General features: G+C 48.3%; 2 protein-coding genes across 4 annotated transcripts in view; one reads left to right on the forward strand and one right to left on the reverse strand.

The window, feature by feature from the left end:
• Positions 1–1,208: 1,208 nt before the first annotated feature.
• Positions 1,209–18,092, reverse strand: WHAMM (WASP homolog associated with actin, golgi membranes and microtubules). The gene is made up of 10 exons (XM_059179887.1): positions 17,499–18,092; positions 15,996–16,169; positions 13,648–13,798; positions 12,105–12,274; positions 11,011–11,176; positions 9,263–9,450; positions 7,922–8,008; positions 7,563–7,658; positions 3,282–3,747; positions 1,209–2,022 (listed from the first exon to the last, which is right to left on the reverse strand). The coding sequence occupies exons 1-10, from the start codon at positions 18,090–18,092 to the stop codon at positions 1,721–1,723; spliced, it is 2,394 nt and encodes a 797-aa protein (XP_059035870.1). The 3' UTR covers positions 1,209–1,720.
• Positions 17,581–20,536, forward strand: part of FSD2 (fibronectin type III and SPRY domain containing 2) — a 54,223-nt gene continuing 51,267 nt past the window's right edge. The window contains exon 1 of one of the 3 annotated variants that reach the window (XM_059179890.1): positions 17,581–17,651. The gene's annotated coding sequence lies outside the window, so the exon portion shown is untranslated. Of the gene's footprint in view, positions 17,652–18,280; positions 18,942–19,954; positions 19,976–20,536 lie in introns of those variants that run through there. The other 2 variants (XM_059179889.1, XM_059179891.1) reach the window with 2 other exon arrangements.

Below are 20,536 nucleotides of genomic sequence, written 5' to 3' on the forward strand. Positions count from 1 at the left end.
GAGAGGGACCAGGGCTTCGGGAGAGCACGTTGGGAGGTTGGAAGTCGGGCAGTGGGAGGGAACCCTTGTCTCTCTCCTCGGCTCTGAATTCCCTGAGGCCAGAGTCTGGGCTGAATTCAAGGCTTGACTGGAAGCAGGGGTGAAGCGGGCAATGAGGGAGAGGCGGCTGCAGAGAGGGGGATGTTCTGCTGCACGGAACACAGTTGGGTGAGGAGCTTTAGTGGCGGGAACTCTCTTTGGAAAAGGATTCTGTCCCTGGAGGCCACTTGACTTTGGCAACCCTTACAAAGCAAATTCTGAGGCCTAGTCATGCCTGAGGAAGTCTTAAGATACTGAAATGACAATAATTAAAAACAATACCACACCGCAAAGTAAGCATAGGGAAGCCCAGCAAACCTCTGACTTTGCTGTTTTTTTAAAAACACCAGATTCTTCCCAGAAAAACGTGCTCAGCTTGGCCCGCATGTGCTGGGCCAGGGGGCCTGAGACACAGGCCCTCAGTGTGCCTGGGGCTTGGGACTGAGGGCCTGCAGGTGGCTGGCGGCGAGCGTCCCCCCGGTGTGGCGCCCCCGGGGGACCTAGGTGGGGCCAGGGCCGGGGCAGCAGAGCTTGGGCTCCAAGGGCAGAGCGCCCACATGCACACGCAGGAACCGGCGTCAGGTTGGCACCTCTCGAGGTAGGGGAAGGCAGGACGCGGGACAGACCTGTGGGCGACCTGACAGTGGCCACACACAGGGGTCTAGGCTGCAGCAGCGGAAGAAGGCCCCGATCCCTCCCAGCGGGGCCCCTCGGGCCTGACTCTGAGGTGGAGTTGGCTAAGAAGACTCTGGAAGTAGGAGGGGGCTTTGGTGAATAACGTCTCTGGAAACAAAGGAAGGTCGATACGTCTCGTTCTGTGGAAACCCAGGGTGGCCACGGCAAGGGGGACGCTTCTGAGGTCCGTGGGGGATACTCTGGGCCGTCTGAAAAGTGAGCAGACTGTGTTGACCCCATCCCCTTCCTGAATTCAACACACATCGAGGAGGGAAGATCCCCACAGGAGACTTTCGTCCCTGCCGGGAACATCACCCCCTCACCCTCAGAATCTGCTCAAGCGGGTGTCCACCTGCAATCATCGCGTTAAGAGCTTTAAGACCCCCCTGCCCCCACCAGGCAGGGACAGCTGTGTTCAGATGTGACGTTTCATGTCCTCATGAGTGACACTGACGCATTATAAATAGTTCTTTATTAGGAGTTTATATAGTTCTTGATACATAAAATAGATTTCATTTAAAATAGCTAAAATAGTTCCTGGCTGGAAGCAGCTTACTCTGATTCCTGCTAAAATCGTGTTCACATTCCAGTCCATCGAGGTGAGGAGACCACTGCTGCCCACGGAAGACCCGGCAGGAGCTGCAGGCCGCGGCCTACCCCAGTGGCAGCAGCTCCTTTCCTGAGTAAGGGAATGATGCTCGATAATCCTTCGTGAAAAAATAGATACTAGTCTCCTGTGCTGTAATACCGTGGGATCTAAGATCCCAGCTCCAATGTGGCCTGTGGAAGTCACCCCCCAGCCCCGGACTTCCTGCCCTGATTTTCGGAGCCGCAGCATTCCAGAAGAGCTGCGGACATCCCGCAAAGCCCCCTGGGCTCTCAGGCTGTCAGGGGCGTTTCCAGCCCAGGTGCCAGGCCTGCATCACCGCATGCAAGTGCGGGCGGCCGGGACGGCGGTGGGGAGCACTCAGTGGTCCCACTCGCCGCCGCCGGGGCCCTGCTCCTCGCTGTCCTCCTCCTCCGAGTCAGCGGACACTCTCTGGATTCTCTGGAGCGCTGCCTTGATGCTTCTCTCCAGGTCGCTGGCTGGCTTGTTGCTGGGGCTCGGGCTGAGGCCGGAGTGAACCTTCTTCAGCTTGACCCCCTGCCTTATGGCAGCCAGAAGCTGCTCGTTGAAGGAGGTGTGGGGACGGGTCAGAGCGGGCACGGCTGGCCTCTGCAGAGGGCTTCTGCCCCTCCTTAGGGCGGCCAGGACTTCATCCATAGACCCTGCAGTGGAGCAGACAGAGCAGGTGCCATCAGGAGGCCGCACTCCCGGCCCAGGACAGTTAGTGACATGGTTCAGCGCGTCTTTTGTTACACAGACGCTCTCATTAGCTGCTGGAAAGGTCCTCCCCAGGCGTGCTGAGTGCAGGGGAGTCACTCCTCTCCCCCCATCACTCCCTGCCCGCCCCGTCCTCGGAGCCGCAGCAGCTCAGAGACACGGTCATGCACACGTGTCCTCATGACGGCTGGGATGAGTGCCCCCCCCCCCCCCCCCCGCAGAGGTCTGCCCACACTCCAACTGCAGGTCCGGGTGTGCACACCCCTGCTCCGCATTCACACCACACTGCTGCGAACCCCCTGTGCATAGGCCGGGTGGTCTCCATCTAAGAGTGTGGACGTTTTTGTTTGTACCTGCTTCAGGGTATGGCGGGACCGCAGCATGGAATGATTCTATTCATACGGTTCATGTCGCCTCCTGCAGAACCCCTGCCCGTCCCAGGTGGAGGGGCTCCAGCAGAGTCTTTGCACCAAACGCACACAGAATTCTGCTGGGATGTATCTACCTGCCTCCGCCCGCGAAGCAGCAGCTCTGAGTCGGGCAGACGATTTAAGCCCGTCTCCTCAACAGCCAGTGTATCAGCCGGAATTAGAACTACCGGTCAGAGCGGCAGCCCTCATTCAACAAAACATTCACGTGCGTTCACTGTATTGTACTTGCAAAGGCAAAATGGGGTCCACTGGGTTGTTTTTGTTTTTTTTTTTACCACTTCACTTTAGAAAGATCTCCCAAAATACGGCTTCTCAGTCCTCCAGTCTGTAAGAACAGCCTTCTGCATTCTCATGTCCCTTTACCATAATTCCCAACCCATATTCAGCTTAAGTCATAAAAATTAAATTCTGGAAGTGACTCAGAGCAGACTCAACAGCAGGCTTAACTCAAAGCAACATAAAAATTCCAGGAGCAGAAATCAAACGCACACTCAAGTCTTAAGAACCTGAAACAGGAATCTTTAAGAGTGACCCCAAGTCTCCAGACCATTGAAATGTCTAGAGACGGTTTCCTCCTGGTGAGCTGGTTAGCGTCCAGCAAACTCCACCTCAGGCTATGCTAACTTTGCTTTAAGGGAGTGGTGGCTTAAGGCAGCCAATGCCGGAGAGTTTTAAGGCTGTAGAGACTCCTCCAAAAGATTCCGATTTGAGGGTGATTGCCCCCACAGCAGCCAGCTGCAGGGGGACTGAGCGAGGACAGACGCTACGGTTACCTGGGCCTCCGAAACCCGCTGAGGAGTGATGGGCTCCTGCAGCCCTGGGCTCCGATGAGTCCGACGAGTCACACACCAGGGGAAGGGGCTGATCCGCTGTCACCGACGTCCTCCCATATGAGTTCTGGCGATTGGGGGACTGAGAATATGGAATGGGCCCAGCAGGGAGGGGTGGTGGAGGCGGGGGAGGCGGGGGTGGTGGTGGGGGCGGTGACAAGTCCTCGCTGGATGGGCAATCTGTTTGGTCGCCAACGGGAACAGAGCTCTGGACGGTCTTTCCAGAGCCGGGCGGATCCCCGGGGGTTTGCGTGTGGCTAACTTCAGAGACAGGTGCGCCTCCAGCCTCCCCAGAGGACAGGTGGCTCCCGGAGGCCATCGGAAGGGTCTGTGGGGAAGGCCCAGCTGGCAGGTGTGGAGCTGCAGGTTCTGAGCAAGGGGTCTTTAGGACAGAGCCACCTGGACATCTCTGGAAAGGAAACACTGCTGTGAGGCGCTTGCCACGGTGCAAACCATCGGGATATAGAGCTGCGCGCTCAGTGCGCCAGCGCGGACGGGCCTCTGCAGGGATGGTGTCGTGTGTGCGGCGGCTGCCTCTCACTCCGGACAGCCGCCCTTGCTACCAAATCGATTCCTAAGGAATAAGCATCAATTCCCTGGATGTGTGATACCATCTCTGCAATAAATATGTGAACCCACACGTCGATGAAAACATTCCGTTTTAGTATAAAAAAATAAGACTCAAAATAACAAGAGACTGTGGGCTGAGAAAATGATGGCGAATCCGTTTAAAGTATGAGGTAGCAGTGAAAATCAGACAGTACACAAAGTCAGTGAAACGGTCTAAAAAATGCAGATGATGCAGTGTTACATCTATAATAACTATGTAAAACACAGCGGTATGAAAAATTTCGCCAGAGTGGACCTCAAAGTGTCAGTTGTATCATGTCTCTTCTCCAGTTTTTAGGTTTAAATTTTGTAACTTAAAAATGTGAATTTATATTTTTTTAAATTTGAGAGATTGAGAGAGCACAGAAGGGGGAAGGCCAAGGGGAGCAGGTACCCCGCTGAGCAGGGAGCCGATGCCGGGCTGAGGTCCCGGAGATCCCGGAGATCGTGGCCTGAGCTGAAGGCAGACGCTTAACCCACTGAGCCACCCAGGCGCCCCTAAAAATGTAAATTTAAAACATTCTGGTCTCTCAAGTACTACTTTGATAAAGGAAAACATAACCTTATTAAAAAAAATGAAACTTGAGGGACGCCTGGGTGGCTCAGTTGGTTAAGCGGCTGCCTTCGGCTCAGGTCATGATCCCAGCGTCCTGGGATCGAGTCCCACATCGGGATCCTTGCTCGGCAGGAAGCCTGCTTCTCCCTCTGCCTCTAGCCTGCCACTCTGTCTGCCTGTGCTTGCGCTCTGTATCTCTCTCTCTCTAACAAATAAATAAAAAAATCTTTAAAAAAAAAAAAATGAAACTTGAGTGGTGGGAGCAGGTCCCTAATGAAGGCACTGACTAGCCAGTGAAACAGAAAATGTAAATATGTAGCCAATAGAGTGGACTAGATCTCTATCTGTAAACAAGAACATATCTCAAAAATGTAATTTAAGTGGAAAAAAACCTGGCAGAGGCTGTATGTAATGTGATGATACTAATGTAGACTTAGCAGTAATATATCAAAAGTGCAAAACAAAGAGTACAGGCACACCTCGTCTTACTGCACTTGGCTTTATTTTGCCTTGCAAATATTGTATTTTTTAATAAACTGAAGGTTTGTGGCAACCCTGCATCAAGCAGGTCCCTTGGGGCTGTTTGCACCAGCATTTGCTCACTTCATGTCTCTATCACATTTTGACCATTTTTGCAATATTTCACATGTTTTCATCATTAACTATGCTATGGTGATCTGTGGTCAGTGATCTTTCATGCTACTATTACAGTTATTTTGGGAGGCGTGCCTCAGTGGCTCAGTCGGTGAAGCGTCTGCCTTCAGCTCTGGTCATGATCTCACGGTCCTGAGATCAATCCTGAGTCGGGCTCTCTGCTCAGTGAGGAGTCTGCTTGTGTTCTCATGCTCTCTCTCCCCCAAATAAATAAAAATCTTTAAAAACAGTTGTTTTCGGGTGCCCAAACTGTGTCCGTGTAAGACCGTCAACTTCATCATTGTCTTATTCTAGGAAACTGCCACAGCCAGCCTACCTCTGGCCACCGTGACCCGCCAGCAGCCAGTGACATGGAGACAAGACCCTCCACCAGCAGAAAGACCACAGCTGGCTGAGGCCTGGTTGATCATAATTTGAGCAATAAAGTATTTTTAAATGAAGGTATGTACATTTTTGGAGACCTCGTGCTATTAATAGACAACACTAAACAGATGACAGTATAGCATAAACATCGCTTTTATATGCACTGGAACACCAGAAAATTCACCCGCCTCTTTACTGGGGCGGTCTGACCCCTGCACGGTCTCCCTCCCACACTTTTCCAAGTCTTTCCACAGCAAACAGCAGAGCAATGGCAGCAAGCCCCAGACCTCACCGATGACTAGCAGTCGCTAGTCATGGAGTGACTGAGTGACACACAGACACAGAACTGGACTCCCAGGAACTCCGGGCCAGACTCCAGGGTCGTGTAACTATCCTGATGGCAGGGATGCCCAAGCCCCCAGAACCCCCTCCTCAGCACCCCTGCAGCTGCAAGTTGCAGTGACCCTGGCCTGCTGAGTTCTGCCTTATGTTACTGGGAGGTCTGTCTCCCCAGGGCTCACCCAAGACAAATTAAGCCCTTGACCTCCAAGCAGCCCCTCAGAAATTTAAAAACCACCTGTCTCAGCTCAACAAGTTATCACGTATCAGGATTCACTTCCTGTCTTCTCCTGCTTCCTTCCTTCCTTTCAAATGTGGTCAAATTGGTTTTGTCCCCTCGAGGGTGGCACTTCTTGGCAAACATGGATCCCCTCGTGCTCCAACTCGGTCTTCCCACTTCCAGAGGTGGGTCTGGGCATTCGTGACTTTCAATATTCTTTTTTTTTTTAAAGATTTTATTTATTTATTTGACAGGTCACAAGTGGGCAAAGGCCAGGGGCGGGGGCGGTGGGAAGCAGGCTCCCCACTGAGCAGATCCCAGGACCCTGAGATCATGACCTGAGCCAAAAGCAGAGGCTTAACCCACTGAGCCACCCAGGCGCCCCATTCGTGACTCAAGCTCCCCAGGTGATTCTGATGTGCTGCCCGGGCAGGAGAGGGCCTGTTGCGGCTCTGCAGTTCGAGATAGGCGGCTGCATATAAGCCTGGACTAAGTGTGGCCACTCAGGGTCACAGGGTTAAGAGGTAAATGAGAATGAACGTACATGTCTAGCACCAGGCCGATATACGGTAGGGGCTCATTTATGATCAGAGCAGTAAGCACATCAGAAAGCAAGGTGAAGTCAGGATGTCCTGATTTATCAGTCCAGTGGCTCCTTTCCTTGTTGGCATCACAGCACACCTTCAATACCTTATTCCAGAATTTTGTCTGGCTGCAGGTGGTCTCTCCTTGTGGGGGTGGCTACAGCCTTGGGTCTTTGTGAAGGTGTGTGTTGTAGATGTGTGATGAGAACAGATGTATGTTTTATACTGCACTAGTTTAACATTGTTTTTAAATAAGTAGCTATTTACCTTCTTTTTAAACCTATTCATTTTTCCCAGAGCACTTCACTATACACTATGTCACTCTGTTCCCTTGCCTGCATCTTAGAGAATCCTTTATTACAACTGAGGAAACATGAGCTAAGGTTGAGGCCAGTGTAGCCACCCTCTATTTTCCTAGAGGCTGGGCAACACTACAGCAGGCAGAGTCAACCCCACGGGGAGAGCAAGCAAGCACCCTGGTGCACAGCAATGTCCAAAACTTAATATTCTAATATTTTCAGGTGCCCGGCTGGCTCTGTCAGTTAAGCACCTGCCTTCTGCTGAGATCATGATCTCAGGGTCCTGGGATCGAGCCCTGTGTTGGGCTCCCTACTCAGCGGGGAGCCTGCTTCTCCCTCTCCCTCTCCCTCTGCCTCTGCCCCTCCCCCCAATCATGCGTGTGTGCTTGCTCACTCCCTCTCAAATACATACATAACATGTTTTTTAAAAATATTCTAATAATTTTGTTTTTTATTTCTACACTAAAAATAATGGTGTTTGGGGAACGTTTTGTGTTCCCAATGATCTGTTCATAATACTTGACACTTTTCTCCCAGTACGGGTGATCTTCGTTTATTTCTCCAGAAAATGCAGGTGAGGGGACTATTTCTAGAACTTACCTCTTTAAATGCTCTCAGCCGCTGGAGTGTTTTTTTGCGTTCCTGGCTTATCCATTCTTTCTTCTTTTGCTCTTCCTCTTTCATCTTGTCTCTTTTCTATATATAAAGAAACAGATGTTTGTACATTTCTCCAAATAGAAGTCTTGAGAGAGAAAGGGCCCGTGACCGGATGCAATGCCTCCCCCAGCCCAAGTCCCAGCCCCCCTCCCCAGACTGCAGGGCTGGACTTCGGGCTCCCCAGGATCAAGCTTGGTGGCCGCTCCTCCCACCCCCCACACCAGGGGAGATCCCCTCTCCATAGATTTAAGCCAGTGTGTCACGTGATACGAACATGAGACGTGTTCTCTTCAGCCACTTACCACCTGGATACGATGATGCTGATGGAAATGTTTCACACTCTCTTCCGCCAGCTGCAGTCGGAGCCGATGGTTCTCTCTGCACTGATCCTGGGAAAACGATACAAGTCACCGGCGCGTGTGCATTGTTGCCGTGGCCGCTAGCAGAGAAGCCTGGCAGAAGGAGGCACTGCGTTTGTGCTGTCATGTGAGGCAATCATACTCGGGGATTTCTGGTGTGGCTCTGTGGTCCTGCCTCCCCTCAGTCATGGGACACGTGCAGATGGGCTACCCCTGGGGACTGGCGGCCCCCAGTGGTAAGGACCACAGCTGATTTTGTGCCGGGAAAGATGGAAAAGCAAACCCCCCAAGTGGAAATGAGGGGACACACAGGCAGTCCCTGTCCTGAATTAGCATGTTTCTAAGAATCTGTTTCCATGCGACAGTTTTAAACACATCTCCCCATAATGTTACAATAGTAACTACATGTCCAGACAACCATATCCAACCCACAAATACCTGGAAAATTATATTAAAAACTGTATTTTAACTGGGCTTTACCATTCTTAGTATATCACTTTTAGGTAATCATGGAGTTTTTAAAAATTAAGAAAAAAATCACTCACCAAATATAAGGAGTGATATAAGCTGAATTTTCTTTTTTTAGATTAAAATTTTTTTAAAGTCATGTCTACATCCAGCATGGGCCTCAAACTCACAACCCCAAGATCAACACTTGATCCCCACTGACTGAGCCAGCCAGGTGCCCCATTATTTCTGATATTCTATAATTGGTAATTTAAAATAAATTTTAGGGGCGCCTGGGTGGCTCAGTGGGTTAAAGCCTCTGCCTTCGGCTCAGGTCATAATCCCAGGGTCCTGGGATCGAGCCCCACATTGGGCTCTCTGCTCAGCCAGGAGCCTGCTTCCTCCTCTCTCTCTCTCTCTCTCTCTCTCTCTCTGCCTACTTGTGATCTCTGTCTGTCAAATAAATAAATAAAAAATCCTTTAAAAAAATTTTTTTTAATTAATTTTAGAATATACTATAGCTGATTATTATTAGAAGTGTCTTCCTACCATTATTTTTTAAATAACTGTGTATGTAACAGGCATTCGACACAGTTGTTGAACAGATTAATCAAAAATCTAGACATTATGGTAAATGCTTAGGCCCCAAAAGAAACAGAATCTTTAAAAAAAAAAAAAAGTAAATATATCTTATTTAAAGCCACTGATAGTTTCACAAACACATGAAATTAATCACTGTGTTGGCAGAAAGCCCTCCTTTCAACCGCTCTTTATCTTCCATAGAAGGAGTCCCCGGAAGGGGAAGGGCGGAGAGCAGCTGCCCGACCAAGCGCCTACCTGTCTGTTCCTGAGACGGGCTCTCCGGGCGCAGATCCTGCCCCGCTGCGACTCCAGGCGCCGGCACTGCCGGCTCAGCTCCTTCACCTCTGCGCTCTGGTCCCCCGGCAGCCCTGCCACGCCAGCGAGCACTCCCAGCTCCTCTGGGCTTTCACACGGGTCATAATAGACAACCTCCTCTTCTTTATCTAGAAACATATTGATGACGTCTTTAAAACATGGTTGGGTATAAAAAATAACACACAAAAATACTTTAAATGTTAGAAGGTAAAGATGACTTGTGACCCCACCACCTAGGGAGAGCCACTATTAACGTGTGTACACACACAACTACACACACACAGCGCCACATGTATCAACAGCACAGGGCTAAGAGGCCATTTTCCATGTGATGGAAACAGAATTTTAATGGCAATGCAGTGCCCTCTCATTTGAGCATTCTGTACTAGAATATTCCGGGTCCTGTTACTATCTATTTATTTCACAGTGATGCATATCTGAACATAAAAACTATGTACATTTTTTTACTTCTTTCGAAGATTTTATTTATTTGACAGAGAGCACAAGTAGGCAGAGCAGCAGGCGGGGCGGGGGGAAGCAGGCTCCCTGCCAAGTGAAGTGCCCAATGTGGGGCTCGATCCCAGGATCCCGAGATCACAACCTGAGCTGAAGGCGCCCCTTATTACTTCTTTTTTTTTTTTTTTTAAAGATTTTTTCTTTATTTATCTGACAGAGATCACAAGTAGGCAGAGAGGCAGGCAGAGAGAGAGGAGGAAGCAGGCTACCTGCAGAGCAGAAAGCCCGATGCGGGGCTCTATCCCAGGACCCTGGGATCATGACCTGAGCCGAAGGCAGAGGCTTAACCCACTGAGCCACGCAGGTGCCCCCTTATTACTTCTTTAGAAGATAAGTCAGGGCCCTTGATAATCAGCACTCAGTGGCCCTCCACGAAGGCAACTACCTTTGACTAGCAGTGTGGCATTTAGGCACCTTAAAGATATTTAATTATTACATATGTATTTTTTAAAAACTCCAGCCCTACAGAACTGAGGAAAATAGAAAGTGAAATCTTCTTCTTCCTTTCTCCTTCCGTCCTTCCTTGGGATCCCATTCCCAGAGGAAAACATGAACAATTTAGCACGCATCTTTCCAGATAACTTTTTAAATAGAAATTCCCCCTAGATATGTAAAATGCTTATAACCTGAAATTACTATAAAGTTTTTTTTTAAACTGGGATTAAATTAAATGTTTAGATTCAGTACAAAGAAAATAATTATGCAGAGGAAATCGAAGGGGAAAAAGACGTAAGTAAAAGGAGAGACATACCATGTTCTTGGATGGGCAGATTCAAAATTCAAAGATGATGATTCTCCCCAAATTATTCTCTAATTTTAAACACAGTCCCAATAAAAATTCTAAGGAGTTATGGGTTTTTTGGTTTGGGGGTTTTTTTTTGGTTCATTTGTTTGTTTGGTACTTGCTAAAATGGTACTTGGTACTTTGGTACTTGTGTACATCAGTATACAAACAGGGCTCTCCAGCACACTGTCCTCACTCCGTATATTTAGGTCATGGGACTGTGGGATAACCAGTCCTTTCTCTGTTTTGCTGTGTGTTTAACTATGACTGTATCACTGGAATTACAGTAGATGTTTTAGCCAACTTAGAAGAAGTAATAATGTGGCCTCTATTTCCTTGGATGTGTGATTTAAACATTTTAACATACACATTTAAAGATAAATCTTACCTTTTATAAGCCTTTTAATTGAGTCCAACTGTGTTATAAGCAGTATTTCTTCATATTTTAATATCTCAAATTTAACCTCATACAGTTCTAATTGGACTTCATAATACTGTATTTCTAATTCATCTACAACGTCTGTATTTTTTTCTTGTTCTGGAAGATCTTCCATCTTGTTTTCATGGAAAAAGTAAGAGCAAGTTAAAATAATTAGTACACTGAAAGCTAATGTTAGATGCATTTGATCAATTTTCTGTTGTCTGCTTAAGACCAAACAGAAAAGAGAAGAAACACTCTTCCCTTTCAAGTGACAAAACAAAAATGCCTTATTCAATGTTTGTTACAGATACTTTAACTTACCCTTGAAACATACAAAAACATTTAGGTTTAGAGAAATATCAATAGCAGTGAGGCATCTGCACTGTTTCCTGCTTCAAACCTTTATCGTTACTGGAAGAAGTTTAAGTGGCTGTGATCCTAGGAGGAAGGACCTTTGTGTTCCTCCCGAGTTGTGCTGAAACACTGCTTCACTGATTCAAGTGTATTACCCACTTCAGCACTGAGCTCAGTGTTATTACCAGGAGCATCTTAGAATATTTCAAAAGCATCTTGACCGAAAGAAGCTGTATGGCCAAACTTCCACAGTCTAAATTTTCAGCTAGTGGAGGATGTTGGAATGAGTGAAGCAAGGAAAGTCTGTTAATAGTGCTTGGAAAGAAAGGTGCTACCTAGAAGAAGTGTGGGCTTTCTTTTCTTTTTCTTTTTTCTTATCTTTTCTTTTTTTCTTTTCTCTCTTTTATTCTTTTCCTTTTCTTTCCCTTTCTTTTTTCTTCCTTTTCTTTCTCTGCCTTTCCTTCCTTCCTTCCTTTCTAGAGAGGGAGTCTGCACAATGTATGTGCGTCAGGCAGTGGCTGGGGCGGTGGGGAGGGGGAATCTTAAGCAGTGTCCACAACCAGTGTGGAGCCCGTCGAGGGGCTCGATCCCCTGACCCTTAGATCATAACCTGAGCCAAAATCAAGACACTTAACCAGCGGAACCACTCAGGTGCCTCAAAAGTGTGGTTTTTTTCCCCAACCAGGTTTCATTTATCTTTGTCTTACCTTTCTATGAATTTCAGCTCTTTTGTGATTTAAACACAATTCTCTCGCTCTCATGAGCTGCAGAGTCTCTCGGGCTAACATCAGCTTGAGTTTTTCTAATCTGGGAGTTGCTGTGGCCCAGGCAGCCTGGCCAAATCTCTTCTTGTCCTGTTCCATTTGTTTCTGCATTCCTGTTGGATTATAATTAACAAAATAAAAACATAATTACAACTCATTGAAAAGGGAAAAATGTATCCTGAGCTAATTGTTTACTGCCTTCCATGTTACTTGCAAAAAACATCCTTTCTAAGAGAAAAATTGTTTTAAGTGATTTTTTTATTGTTGCAAAAATAATACATGGACATCAGTATAAAATCTTTAGATACTTTGGGGCGCCTGGCTGGCTCAGTCAGTGGAACATGGGACTCTTGATCTCGGGGTTCTGAGCTTGAGCCCCACATTGAGGTGTAGAGAGTTCTTAAAATATTTACAAAGAATTTCAGATACTTCATTTAAAAATAATAATTATAAATCATGAATCTCATCTACCGGAGATGATCGTTCTTACATTTTGGTGAATATATGGCCAGACTGTTTCTATGTCAAGCTAGACAGACAGTTTGAACCAAAAACAAAAAATAAAAACCCCACAAGGGGCACCTGGGTGGCTCAGTCAGTTGAGCATCTGCGTTGGGCTCAAGTCATGATCCCAGGGTCCTGGGACGGAGCCCCGCATCAGGCTCCCTGCTCAGCAGGGATTCTGCTTCTCCCTCTCCCTCCGTCCCTCTCCCTGCTTGTGCTCTCTCTCAAATAGATGAATAAAATCTTTTTTAAAAAACCCCACAAGATCACCATTCTTCTTTGAAGCTTATTATTTCATTTCACATATTGTGGAACTCTCACCATTCAGAAAAACAGATACAGAGAATCCTACTTCGTGACCACTGACATTTCCCTTGTTGAATGGAACTTAACAAAATGGCACATGTTAGCTTCCTGTCTGGGGCCATCAGCTACCACGACTTAATCCATCAGAAGTCCTTCGCCCACCCCAGCCACCCGACTGCGGCATTCTTTCGGCCCCATGTCCCTGCCCCTTCCGTCTCTGCTCCAGCCGCCAGGCTTTCCTTAAGTTCCTCACACTTGCCAGCTTCCCTTCAGCCAGAGAACCTGGTGGCTGTCATTTCTTCTGGAACACTCTTCCCTCACTCTGCTCTCTCAACTCGCACTGACCCTTCAGAGATCAGGGCAGGCGCCACTTCCCAGAGGCCTTCACTGCCCTACTGAAGGAGCCTCGTGCCTCCTGGCAGCTCTCAGAGCCCCATGCTTCTCTTCTTAACGGAAGAAGATGGTTGCTAGCGCCATCTTCCGTGTGTTGGAGGGAATACGTAAGTAGGATCTCTCTCCCCTCACCAGACTGACTGTACAGTGTCTATTTATACTCATCCTTACGCTGAATCCCCAGCTCCTAGGAAACACAGGGCCTTTTATTCAAGAGGCTTCAAGTGTTTGTTGAGTCAAATGAAAATGACACACACCCCGGTATAGAATTTTACACTGTTACCTGCTAACGCTTTTACTGTTTCTTTAAAATAATTCACTGTAATGTCCTGAATAGAGACTATGGCTTCTTCAGCCTGTCTGGTCCATTCTTTGGCTTCCTTCTCCAAGGCAACTATCCGCTTAGGACCCAAATTATCCTCATCCAAGGATTTCTACAGAAGATGGGAAAATCGTATTAGAAGAGTAATGCAGAGCCAGAGGAAACTGAAAGGAAATTGGTTGCACAGATTATGCCAACTACTTTTATAACTACTACTTAATTAAATTTCCTTCATTCAGCAACTCCTTACTGAGTATGAAGGAGGCTCTAAGCTAGACACCACCCGGAAGACAAAGGGATACTCTGGGGTTTGAAGAAAAAGAAAAAACCTACTTTCACCTTGCCTTACTAGAATAACATTTTCCAGACAGGAATGCTCTCAAGTTACGTTTCTCTGTTAATTCACAATTCTTTCGGGGCACCTGGCTGGCTCAGTTGGTGGAGTATGTAACTCTTGATCTCAGGGTTGCGAGCGTGAGCCCCACACTGGGTGTAGAGATTAAGTTAAAAATTTAAAAAATTTAGAAAAACCCACAATTTTTTAAATGGCACCTGTGCTGTTAAGCACAGGGCCTGGTACACAGCATTCAAGTGTTAGCTGTCACTACGGTTTCTTTTAGGGATACGACAGGAAGCTTTTTCAATATGATCATTCTTCTCCGAAATGCAAAGATAATACCTAACCTAAACATAGTAAAATCTAAACATTCATAATTAAAACATATACTAGCAGTCTTTTGGCAGCCAATTCTTCTACAAAGCTGTTACTCTAAGAAATACATAGACGCTGGCCATCAGGGAAATGTAAATCAAAAAAATAGGACACCACTTCACATCCACCAGGATGGCTAAAACCAAAAAGACAGACAGTGACAAGTGTTGACAATAATGTGGACAAACTGGAACCCTCACTTACCACTGGCAGGAATGTAAAATGGTACATTTGCATTGGAAAAGTCTGACAGTTCTTTGGAAAGGCTAAATATAGTTACCATATGACCCAGAAATTCTGCTGCTAGGTAAACACCCTAGAGAAATGAACACATATGTCCGCATAGACACAGATGTACACAGATGTTCACAGCAGCTTTATCCTAATATTCAAAAAGTGGAAACTAATTTTTTGAATGGAAGTTTAAATGTCCACCAAACAAGCCAAAGCTCCACCAGCTCCTAAGTGGGTAAGTAAAATGTGCAACATCCATGTAGTGATACTACGGGACCAGAGAGAGAAACAAAGTTCTGGTACATGCACCAGCACGGATGGACCTTGAAACCATTATGTGAAATGAAAAGAGCCAGACACAAATCTGTACATGATCCCGTACAAGATGAAGTGCCCAGAAGTAGAAAGTAGACTGGTGGCCGCCTAGGGGTGGGGGAAGGGAATGGAGAGTGATGCTACTGGGCATGGGGTTTCTTTCGGGAGTGATGAAAATGTCCTGGAGCTAGACAGTGGTGACAGTCACGCAAATGAATATACTAAAAACCACTGAATTATACACCTTAAACAGGTGAATGGTATGGTCTGTGAATTATATCTCAGGGAAGCTGTTAATTAAAGAAAAATATATACAGGAAGAAAAGACTATCCAAATAATAAACTTTCAGAGTAACGAGCAGAACAACTTTCTCTGGAAATCTGAGGGGTATGAGTTTTCTCTAAATAGGATACCATTTCTACAGTCCCAAAGCTTGGCTGGGGCATGAGAACATGTGTGGCTGGCCCAGTGCAGGGGGCAGAGAGCAAGAGATCTCTCTGATGTCTTCTGACTCCAGCTGGTTGAGACCCAGGGGAAGCTGTTTAACCCCTCTGGGCTCTAGGTTCCTTTGTAATACTGACAGGAGAGCGCCTGTTCTAACTAAGGTCACTGGATTGTTCCAGAGCTCCAGGAAATAAGAGCGATGGCGACATTTACTAAAGCTTAAATTACTGAATTATGACCCAGGGCCTTGCTATTTATATTTTCATCCAGTTTCTTAGAAATCTGCATATGTCCTTAGAATCTGAAAATAGGCTCAAGTAAATACGCATCACATCAAAAACAAGTCACTCTAAGAAATACATAGGTATAGCAAAGAATGTGTTTAACCCTTGAAAAACTGCAGAAATCTTAATGTATTCAGATACCAATGTAAAATGCCTTCATTTTAAAATTAGTTTTACAAAATAAATTCAGTGTATATATCATACCATCTAAACAGAACGGTGAACCCAAGGCACAAAAACAGACTCAATGTCAAATGGGACTAAAGAAATATGTGACAAAGGGTAATTTGATAAAATAAAAAATATAAAGAAAACATACCAAAATACTAAGCTTACATAATGTTGCAACTTCTCTCATATCCCTAAATGGCTTCAGTAAATACTGGAAGAACATAGTTGCCCCCGTAACTAATTCCTGGTATGCCTCATCTTCCTCTCGATAGACGTTCATCAGTGCTACCATGGTCTGGGCTTTCTCGTGCCCCTGAAGAACCTAGAAGACAGAAAGTAAATAGAGCTCAAGGAAGGACAGTTATTTATAAGATCAAGCCAAACAGGGGCGCCTGGGTGGCTCAGTGGGTTAAGCCGCTGCCTGCGGCTCAGGTCATGATCTCAGGGTCCTGGGATTGAGTCCCGCATCGGGCTCTCTGCTCGGCAGGGAGCCTGCTTCCCTCTCTCTCTCTCTCTCTCTGCCTGCCTCTCCGACTACTTGTGATTTCTCTCTGTCAAATAAATAAATAAAATCTTTAAAAAAAATCAAGCCAAACAAACAAAACTAAAGAAATTTTAATGCCCTGAACTTTAAAATTTGAAATACTGATTAAATATGAAGATGCTATTGCCCTCCAACCAAAAGGCCCCATAAAACAGTAATGGTTAATGAAATCATGCAGTATCCACGGTAGAATGTTATTGCTGTAATCATTCAATGGCGTGACACCCTTCACAAGCTCCTTTTATAAAGCCATTTTAATTTAAAAAGCTCATTCCATAGGCGGCTGAAGGAGATGTAATTAAGAGTTTGCAACGTGGCTGAATTCCTCTCCCACACCCTTCTTCCTCAAAAGAATGCACAGAAAACTCATCCAGATCAAGAACGACCTATGATGAGAACAAGCAAGCAATAGGACATGTCCAGGGGGTTCGATCACTAAATCTTGGCTACCGTAGTAAACTGTGGATATGCACGCCGTCGTTTTTCTCCCAAACCCTTTTGTGGACTTGCGTTCCTCCTCCCCTTAAATTCTGTAAGTTTGTAGCTCTAAGAATGAATTGTTCGGCTTCCCAAACGACCTCTTTTAAGCTTAAAATTGCACCCCCGTTGCTAGTCCGAATCGGTAAATAAAGCTCACTCCCCTTCGGCTTTCCATCTGACCCAGTCTGCGTTACTTTCCGAACCGTGTCCCCCAGGCCCCTTCGCCGTCTGGAGCAGCGGTCTCCCTCGCTCGCGTCCCCCCACTCGCAGAACCGGGAAGTGTTTACATCTAGCGCGTGTCGTAGTTTCCCACACGCACTACGGCTGTTTCCGGTTCTGTTTCCGCTATTCTCTGGCAAATCCCGTGAGCGCGGCCGGCTCCGCCAGATGCGCGGGGACCCTCCGGAGCACGCCGGCCCCCGCCCCGCAACAGGTGTCAGGCACCTGTGCACCTGCGCGCGCCCCGCCCCGTCCCCGCCCACCGTCACCTGGCCGGCCGGCCGGCCGCCGGGCTCTCGGGAACACTACCCGCCCACCCGCGCCCACCCACGCGCGCCCACCCACGCCCACCCACAGCGCGCGCAGCCCAGCGGCCCCACCGAGCCGGCGGGAGGGGGCCGCGCGTACCTGGCGCAGGCGCGCGCCCGCCGCCGTCCACCGCGCGCGCAGGGCCCTGTCCCGGAAGTCGCGCAGGCTCTCGCAGTCGGGCGCGCCGCCGTCGGCCGGGAAGAGCGCGTCGCGCACGGCCGCGCCGCCGCAGCCGCTCGCCGCCTCGCCCAGGTAGCGCTCCAGGCGCCCGCACAGCTCCTGCAGCGCCGCGTCCCCGGGGCCCGCGCGCGCCGGCCACACCAGCGCCCACAGCCCGAGCCCCAGGCCCCAGGCCCCGCCGGCGCGCGCGTCCAGCTCCGGCGGCAGCGGCGGGAAGCAGCGCTCCAGCGGCGGCCACAGCGCCGCCAGCTGCCGGTGCGCGCCGCGGAGCCCGGCGGCCGAGAGCAGGCCCGCCCAGCTCGGGGGGGACGCGGCCGGCTCGGGCTCGGGCTCGGGCCGGCTCCCCTCGCGCCGCCGCCGCTGCGCCGTGCGGTCGTGACAGGTCACCGCGAACTTGGCCTCCGCGTCGTTCCAGGCCACGAGGAAGCGCAGCTGGTGCCGCTCGGGCTCGGCGAAGAGGTCGTCGCGGACCGGCACCCAGCCCTCCAAGCTGTCGGGCTGCTCGTCGTCCATGGCCGGCGGCTCAGCGGCCCGAGGACCGGGCTCGCGCGCGCCCGGCCTCCCCGCACCTCCCGGGGCCGGGCGGCATTCTCGCCGCTCACCCTCGCGTCAGCGCCCGTCGGGCTCAGCCCCCCGGCGCCTCTGATTGGCTGCCAGCGCGAGGGCGGGTTCTCGGCAGCCAATGAGAAACTCAGAAGTTGTCTCGGGCGGGGCCCTGGGCAGCGGTCCCGGTCGCATCCCCGCCCCGGAGCCCGGGAACTTCCACTCTTGCCTCACGGTTTCCACCTTTGTACCTGCTCACGTAGGAAGAGTGTTCCCCACCTGAGCGAGCTACCCTCTTAGCCGCCTGCGCTGAACTGCGAGCCTCTTGGGAACGGGGACCGGCCTGGGCGCTACTAGTCCCCGAGGGTTCCTGCGCCCGAGGACGGTGCAGACTTGCTGGACACCAAATGTTAAATCAAACGTAGGAGTTACTGGCTGAGGACCTGGAAGCGCCAGCCAGTGGGTAAAAGCCACACATTTGCCGTTACCGAGTCAGCAGGCTTTACTGGGGTGTCAGCTGTGTGCAGGTTCGGGGGCGCACACAGATGTCTCGGTCTTCAAAGCATCCCAGCTCCCAGACCGCATGTATGCGTGCAGTGCGTTCCTACCCTTCTTTTTATAGCCAACGAGACGGAGACCCGGCAAAGAACCGTGTCCTAACAGACACACAAAGGCTAATAAGACCACCTGGCCCCCCAAGACCTGTTGGAGATGGGGAAATCTCATTTGCACGTGGCGATGGGATGTGACTTGAAGGGAATAAGACAGCCCGGTCTGCGTCCGGGAAAGGCGCAGTGCGCGCCGCGGGAAACCGTGCAGGTGGGCTTCCTCCTGGGAGCGCACTGGGAGGGCTCAGGGGTAGGGTCCGGGGAAGGCAGGTGGGGAGAGAGGCCCTGGAAGCCTCGAGAAGGAGCCCTTCTCTGAGGTTGGGCTCCTGAGGGTTTAGATTCAGGAACCAGGGAAAGCGCTTTTGAAAGTTTGGAGCTGGGAAATCCGGACATCAGATTCGCCCTTGCTGTCATACCCAAAGGAAACAACCAGAAACCAGGGCCAGCCTGGAGCCATGGTTAGGGCATCTCTCCCTGCGGAAGATGATCCCAGAGTATCTAGAAACTACTGTGGAATGTAGCTTGAAGTCTGAAGTTGCTTGTCTGAGCACCCTCCCCCCTGCCCCGACCCCTGTGGATCGGGGTGGGGTGGGGGGTGGACTCAGAACTGCTGCTCTTGGCAGTGCTCTTGGAGAGAACCTATTAGTTGAAGGGATTTATTTTTCTCCAAACCATTTTTTAATATATTATCTTAGCTAGTATGATTTACTGATAATTCTTTAAATCTGTTTTGGTATCTTTTAGTATATTCTTTCCAGTATGTCTTTTTACTGTCTTTGTTTTATGTTATTTTATCCTTTCTAGTAGTCTTTCTAATTTATTTACTTTATCAAAATGACACTAGCAGGGACACCTGTTCAGTTAACCGACCTGCTCAGTCAGTTAAGCTCTGCCTTCAGCTCTGGTCGATATCAGGGTCCTGGGATGGGTGGGATTCCTTGCTCAGCAGGGAGCCTGATTCTCCTGCTTGCCACTCCCCCTGCTTGTGCTGTCTCTCTCTCTGACAAATAAATAAAATCTTTTTACAAAAATGATACTAGCAGACTTTCTTTTTTTTTTTTTTTTAAGATTTTTATTTATTTATTTATTTGACAGAGAGAGATCACAAGTAGGCAGAGAGGCAAGCAGAGAGAGGAAGAAGCAGGCTCCCCGCTGAGCAGAGAGCCCGATGTGGGACTCGATCCCAGGACCCTGAGATCATGACCCGAGCCGAAGGCAGCAGCTTTAACCCACTGAGCCACCCAGGTACCCCAGGTTTTCAAATTATAAAAGTCATTTCTATTTTTGTGTGAGGGAAGGATGTTTGTATATTCTTAGAAAAAAATAAGGGCAGTTACCCACCAAACCTAATAATTGTTGTTGCCAGCATTCATGCCTGCTTTATTTTCACTTTACGGTTCTTCTGTAATATTGCCCTTTTTCTAAGCCAAATATCATATCTTATTTTTTAGTAAAGATATTTTTAAAAATTAATAAAAGGTATATATATAACTTATTAAAATAACTGTAAAATATAAAGAAAAAAGTAAACTAACTCGAAAGAGTTAAACCTTGCTCTCATTTTGAGTGTATTATTATATACAATATCATATATTATTATATATCTATAGTACATATTATACTATGTAGTATATATTTGTTATTTGCAGTATGTTTATATATCTTTATCATATATCTACATATCATCTAATATATTTATGATTATGCTGTCATTATATTTTATTTACACCCTTTTTCTACTTATAGATATATTGTGGGTATTTTCCACCTACAATATAGGCACCTATATGATTATTAATACTTGCC

Source organism: Mustela lutreola, chromosome 7, assembly GCF_030435805.1.
Source record: "Mustela lutreola isolate mMusLut2 chromosome 7, mMusLut2.pri, whole genome shotgun sequence".
NCBI lineage: Eukaryota > Metazoa > Chordata > Mammalia > Carnivora > Mustelidae > Mustela > Mustela lutreola.